Source organism: Prunus persica, chromosome G8, assembly GCF_000346465.2.
Source record: "Prunus persica cultivar Lovell chromosome G8, Prunus_persica_NCBIv2, whole genome shotgun sequence".
Taxonomy (NCBI): domain Eukaryota; kingdom Viridiplantae; phylum Streptophyta; class Magnoliopsida; order Rosales; family Rosaceae; genus Prunus; species Prunus persica.
Window position 1 is genome coordinate 16642739 of NC_034016.1, and position 7176 is coordinate 16649914.

The following is a 7176-nucleotide window of genomic DNA, read 5'->3' on the forward strand; positions in this document are numbered from 1 at the left end:
ATTTTTTTCTTTCTTAGAGCATTTTTACCCATTTATCATGGTAAAAGTCTAGGGGAGACAAGGGCAATTACTCTTCACGTGAATAGTATCTGCCCTAGCAATTTTTTTGTTGTTTTTCCACCCATTGTCATGGCAATCGAAGGACAATTAGTATTCACTTGAGATTACTTTAATTTGTATGTATGAGATTAATAATATAAAAAAATCTAGGTATGTATAAAAAAATAATATATTCTCAATTTTTTGTAATTTTTCAAAAAAAATTTTAGGCAACAACTCGAGTTGTTCTTGCTTGCTGGGCTTGATTGAGTCCACGCCTTGCCTGGGTTGTTTTGTACCACTTGAGGAGCATTTCTTGGCCTGGGCAACCTTTTGACAGGGTTGGACTTATTTTATTTGAAATAATAGTGGGCTACGGTATTTTAGGAATAATGCTGGGTGAAAAGATAGGATTGTGTTTTATCAAATTTACATGGTGGGAGGGAAGATAAGGTGGGTGGGGAAATAGTGTGAGAATGTGAAGGTAAAAAGTCTCACATTGGAAAGTTAGAAAACTTTGCAATGGCTTATAAGGAGTTGGGTTACTCTCCCAATTTCCAATTAGTTTTGGGGTGGAACCTCAACTTTCTTCATGGCATCAGAGCAAGTTGACCACGTGTTAAAGCCCAATGACCACATGAGCTCCATGTCACCCAAAATGTTTTGTGCACGTGTTAGGCTTGAAAATTGGCCACACGAGTGGGGGCGTGCGAGAATGTGAAGGTAAAAAGTCCCACATTAGAAAGTTAAAAAACCTTGCAAAGGCTTATAAGGATTTGGATTACTTCTCCCATTGCAAATTGGTTTTATGGTGGAATCTCAACTTCCTTCAAATAGGACAGGGAGGTGAAAATAGTAGCACTCAAAAAAAAAATATGTACGGTTATTTAGCCTTAATAATGGATAATTAGTTCTTTATTAAAATTTTGGATAAACCAATTAGAATTTTGTCTAGTTGTATTTTCAAAAAAAGAGAGATTGACTAACAAAAAAAAAACACATTAAGAGAATGAGATAATATTTCGGTTAGATTTTACGAAAATGAAATTATATTATTCTTTTCTTTTTTTTGTATTTATTATTCATTCTCTTGTAACCTTTCACAATATCATGTCAAGTGCTAGCTAGTCACATAAAGGAATGTTGTGAGTGTGGGAAAGTATTTGTATACACCCATTACATTTTATTTTTCTAATTTCACAAAAGAAAAAAAACACAAGACTTCTCAACAAGCCTCATGTAGGTGTGCGTGTGCGCACGCAAGCATACATACATTGTCTAGTAGGGGCGCTCGTCCTCGGGCTGGTACATGGGATCGTAGCTGCAAACCACATAGTTCTGTCCATTGTTGCACTTTGAAATGCCACATCCAACCTCGGTGGTTTTGCCCCATACCACAGCAAGGTAGTGACCACATTCGTCTTTGACGCATTTGTTGGACTTTTCGTCATAGAACTCCTTCTCGGTGACCCAATACTTGGTGGCAGCTGCGCCGCTCATGCCGTCACCAGAGGCCAAGTTCTCACCCCAACGCCCCATCGAGTGCTCCATGGCGCAGTCGCCAACTCTTTTATCCGCATATTCTTGGGCATACTGGGCCAAGGTCGTGTTCCAATTGAGGGGTTTGTTGCCGACCTCTTTACGAGCCTTGTTGTGCTCCTCGACGAAGCCATCGATCTCTTCTTTAGAAATGTTTGCAAAGACAAGAGTGAAGACCAATGCGACGCAGCAAATGGCCAAAAGAAGCTTCGTGTTGAACGCCATTTTTGTTTTTTGATATGAGAAGTTTAAGGTCTTTTCTTTGTAGTAGAGAAGGTTGGATTGTTAGATGTTGATTGAAAGGGGGCATGGGATTGTGCATATTTATAGAGACACAGGCAAGTTTGTGTCCGCAAAGAGGGTCTTCGAAAATAGGCCCTTAAAAATGGGAGGGCTGAATATTAGTTTTTTGGATTCTATAGATTGCTGTAGAGGCGGGGCCAAATAAAGAAAAGAAAGAAGAGATCCATAGAAATTTGTGGTGTCACATCTTTTGTGCTTGGAATGCGTCCACACCAAGTTTTACTCACAATAAGGAGGGAAGACAATTTCTTTGGTGAGTTTCCTTTTTTTTTTCCCCTTAAAAAAGTAAGTTCTTCTTTTCTGTTCTTCTTTTCTGTTCTTCTTTTCTTTTCTTCTTTCAGGTGAACTATTTTTTTTTTTTTTTCTTGTTCTTTTTCTAAAGGATAAGATGGAAACAAGAAGTAACGAGGTAGAACATTATTGGGTGTCTTGAGTAATATGTCTTTTGTTTTTCCTTCAGTTGTGTCTGTTTTTCCTCATGACTTAGTTGGCCTCCTTTCTCCTATGCGTCTATATGCTATTGTTTAAACCTGTCTTCTGGTCCTAATCCCCTTTGTTCACTAAAATAACTGATAAGGAAAATCACCATACTCTAGTTTTTGGTGTCACACGTTTCAAATTTAGCCATATTCTTTTTTATAAGAATTCACTCTTTTTTTTCTTTTCTTTTTTTCTAATGAACAATCTCATGTTATAATGTGCGTTTATTTATTAATATTATATCATCGGATGCAATGGATTTTTAACTCAAATAGTTAAGAGGTCCTAAGTTCGATTCCACCCTCCCTCAATATGACTTGTATAAAAAATAAAAATAAAAATTATATCATCAGATATAAATTTGTTGTCCACTTACATCAATTTCTAATGTTACAGTGACCAAAAAAAAAAAACTTTCTTCAATTTTTTATTATCTTAATGGTTTTTTGAGTTACTTGTGTCTCTACTAGTGAACTGTTACTTTTTTTTCTTTTTCTTTTTTATAGAAATATTGGCTCCAAAATCTCTGCCCTCGTCAAAGCTATTGCACATCTTCAGTTTTGGCGACCAATCTATTTCGTCGCCCATTCTGAAAATAACCAAACCAGCTAACATATGCGACAAATAAACTACATCTTTCACGACCATAACATTCATCGCTGAAATGTTCAGGCGACCAAACATTTATTTCGTCGCCAAATAATTTCATGTTTGCGGGAATTTTTGGTATTTTGGCAGCAACTCACTCTCAATGGCAACCAACTTGGAGCTGTGTAGTGAAGACAAATTTAGTCGCTAAAATATTTTCAGCGACAAAATTTTGTTTCGTCGCATGGTATCTTTAGCCCCGAGCTTTCAACGATGACCTTAGAGACCAAAAATATTCGTCGCTACTTATATTTGGCGATTAAATTTGGTGTTATAGTGACCATCTTGTTTCGTCACTAAAAGGGATTATCCTTGTAGTGCTTCTTTCTTTCTAGAAGCTGATAAATAGACTCTGTGCCTTCTAAAATCAAATTATCATGGGATATTTCATTAGTGTTATGAATTTTAGGAAAAGATGTTACTTGAATGACTTTCTCAGCAGGTGATTGGTGGGGGCAAAAACTCATAAAACGGTTCAATTTCCTCCTCCTGAGTTTGACAGCGTGGAGATAACTAATTATTTTCCTCTGGCGACCAGTCGCTGTCTATTGGCAATCGGTCGCTGTCTATTGGCGACCGGTCATTTTGAAGCATGTTTTCCGTGTTTGAAGAACTAAGGGGGGGACCGGTCGCTTTCCACTGGCGACTAGTCGTTTTGAAGCTGAGTGACATCCTGTGGAAAAAAATCAAAAATTTGAGGAGGGGTGGATTCTCGATTCTCCTCTTGTGCCGCTGAAAAATATAAGACATGTTCCCGAAACACAACATCCATAGAGGTATAGACCTTCTAACTAGGAGGATGATAACACCTGTATCTTTTCTTATGAGTGCATAGCCAATGAAACCACACTTTTCAGCTCGGTGATCCAATTTGCTTCGTTGGTGATCATGTAAGTGGACAAATACAACATAGCCGAAATTCGGGGTTCCAGGTTTGGGGTGGGAGGTATTTGGATATGGTAGTGTTTGAAGTGGCGTTTGAAAATTTAGGATACTAAAGGGAATTCGATTGATAAGGTATGCTACAGAGACGATGGCTTCGCCCCAAAAAGATCGTGGCATATTGGCACCGAAGAAAGAGGCACGAACTACTTCTAATAATTGTATGTTCTTTCTTTCAACCACTTCATTCTGTTGAGGAGTGTAAGGGCATGAGCGTTGATGTATGATGCCATGATCTTGTAAGAACTGGTTAAGAGCATGGTTGAGAAATTCTCCGCCATTTTCATAAAGAACATGAATTATGGCATGAAACTGAGTCTCCACCATTTGATGGAACCGTTGAAACTTAGAACTGACTTCCCTTTTAGTTTTGAGAATGGAAACCTAAGTCATGCTTGTGCAATCATCTACAAACGTAACAAACCATCGAGCTCCTGCCGAGGTGGCAATTTTAGCAGGTCCATAAACATCAGAATGAACAAGAGAAAATGGAATTAAACTCTTGTTTGAACTTAATAGGAACGGGAACACGATGGCTCTTAGCCAATTCACAAGTATCACACTGGAAGCTAGAAACATCAAGACTGTAAAATAATGATGGAAACAACTTCTTATGATAACCGAACAAGACATGCACAAGATGTTTATGCCATAACCAAACTTTACCTACCTCCCCTTCAGAACAAGTTCCACGTGTTGTGAAAGCTTGACCAACCTTGGTCTTAACATACGGTGCCAGTCTAAGTTGTAGAGTTTGCCCCGCCGAGTACCACAACTAATCGTCTTTCCCATGAGGACGTCCTGAAAAACACAATGATTCGCCAACATGTTACAATACACCACAAAGTAGTAGGAAGTTGTGCAACAGACAACAAGTTATGGTCCAAAGATGGAACAATCAATACAGAATTCAGATATAGGGAAGTAGAGAGAGATAGAGAGCCCTCCTCAACCACAGGGGAGGGGGTACCATTAGCATCATCCACCAAGTTGGCCAGGATCAAATGTCATGTGATTCGTACCCGAGTTTGCGGATTTTTTAGAGGACGTATGAAAACTAGAACCTTTGGTGGTGCGATAGAAGCACGAGTCCTAGTAGCCGAGTCAGTAGGAGTGACCGCATGCTTCTGTGAGTCTGCAATAAGGGAGAAAATAGTAGGGCGTCCTAACATCACAGTGGAAGTAATATGTGATATGAGTATGTGAGGAATTTGATTGGAGGAATTTGATGTGTGATTTTGATGTAGAAATTGGATTTGAGAGGTATGTGTTTAGGGATTTTGATAAGAGGATTTGAGGACTTTGGATTTGAGGGATTTGGATTTCGAGAATTTAAATATGAGGAATTTGATTTAGGGTTTTGGATTTAAATATGAGAAATTTGATGTAAGGGTTTAGAGACAACTTATGATCGATTGCTCTGATACCATGCTAAAATATAAATATGGTTTGAATACTTTACGTTAAGTTTTATTCTTCTCCGTAAAGAGGTATATATAAGAGTTTACATGAGTGCTTTACAAGAAATAGATACAATAATCAAGTAGAATACTATCTCGTAATTATACAATCATTTGTCAATTATATAAAATAAAAAAGTAAATCCCTTATTTAATCAAGGAAATAAATCTCCTTGATTAATTAACAGATTCGTGTCAACAAAGACTGTGGTGCTACCCTTCTAGTAGAAATTTTTTATATATTTCTATAAAATTTGGTCTCGTTTCAAACAAAAAAAATAAAAGGGTAGATTTCTTTCCAAAGGTAAGAACTTTTTTTAATTTTTTTTAATCCAAGATGTAAAAAAAAAAAACTCCGTTCATGAAATTTGAATCAGGAAGTCTTTAACAAGTAAAAATTATACAAGCGATTGTCTAAATTAATCTACTCTACGAAAAAGAAACATCAACAAGGAAAGTGACAATGACACATTAGCATAATACCACGGAATGAGCATACAATGAGTTATAAGTACTAAACTTTCTTAGCGCTGAATTTTTTTTAATTTTTCTCAATAGAGAGGTGGAGTTAGGATTTTATGTGTGGAGGGGAGGGGTCAATATATTAGGATTTAAAGTTGATTTCTTTCCCAGTGTTAAGCTTGTAAATAAATAAATAACAGATTATCTTTAATTTCCTATTTTCTTAAATATACTTGTGAAAGAAAGATTTGATTTGCTGTTTCTTTTAATTTTTATTAATTATGTTGGTAGAATCTAGGAGTAAGTTTGCCATATTGCTAAGAAAAGAGTCTTTTAGTTGGAGGGGGAAATGTAAATCCCTCTTTCTCTTTATTGTGGGGGGCCACAAGCATTAATTTAATATATATATTATCCTAAGTTGTATAATACAAAGACAATATATATACTATTTTAGAATTTTGGGAGGGCAAGGCCCTTGCAGGCCTAAGCACACCTCCACCCCTGGAGAACAATACATTCTTTGAGAGTAAAAACGAACATAAGAGCTAGAAAGGGTCATCACATCAATAGTACATTTGTTCACCACATGATGTTTTACAAAAGAGAGACCCCCACCTTCACGTGAACTCCACCCAAACATTATTTAGTCCAAAATACTACTTTAATATCAACCAACAACATCCAATCTGTTCCAAGTTCCAGTCCACCATCTCAACTTCATCAGCTTGATCAAATGCCTTCCAATTCTAGTAGGGACGCTCGTCCTCATAATTACCAGGAGGGTCGTAGCTGCAAATGACAAAAACCCAATTGTTGTCACACTTAGCCCTAGCACAACCAAGATGAACCGAGTTCCTCCAAACCACCCGAGTATAATGCCCACATTCATCCCCAACACATTTGTTGGAGCCGTAGTTAGCAGCTGGATTTTTTTCCATGTCACCCAAAATGTGTTGTCCACGTGTTAGGCTTGAAAATTCGTCACACGAGTGGGGGTAGAGGTGGGCACTGTTCGGTTTGGACCGATTTTTGCCTCAAATTAGAACTGATCCGGTACTATTTATCCGGTTTGGTTCAGTTCTGTTTTAATTAAAAAAATTCAAAAACTATCTGGTTCGGTTTGAACCGGTTTCGGTCCGATTTCGATTTCGGTTCAGTTTGAACCGGATTAACAAAATTATTTTTTTAAATTGTTTTTTAATGCAATTCTCAACTGAAATATTTTTTTTTTTACTTGAAAATTAACAAATTATTCAATTTCATATAAAAAATAAATATTAAAGTTAGAAAAGATAGATATTTT

General features: G+C 37.0%; 1 protein-coding gene across 1 annotated transcript; it reads right to left on the bottom strand.

Annotated features, from left to right (window-relative positions):
- On the bottom strand, positions 1295–2923 carry LOC18766456 (basic form of pathogenesis-related protein 1). Its single transcript, XM_020553892.1, has one exon. It carries the CDS (start codon positions 1801–1803, stop codon positions 1318–1320), a length of 486 nt encoding a protein of 161 aa, XP_020409481.1. The 5' UTR covers positions 1804–2923; the 3' UTR covers positions 1295–1317.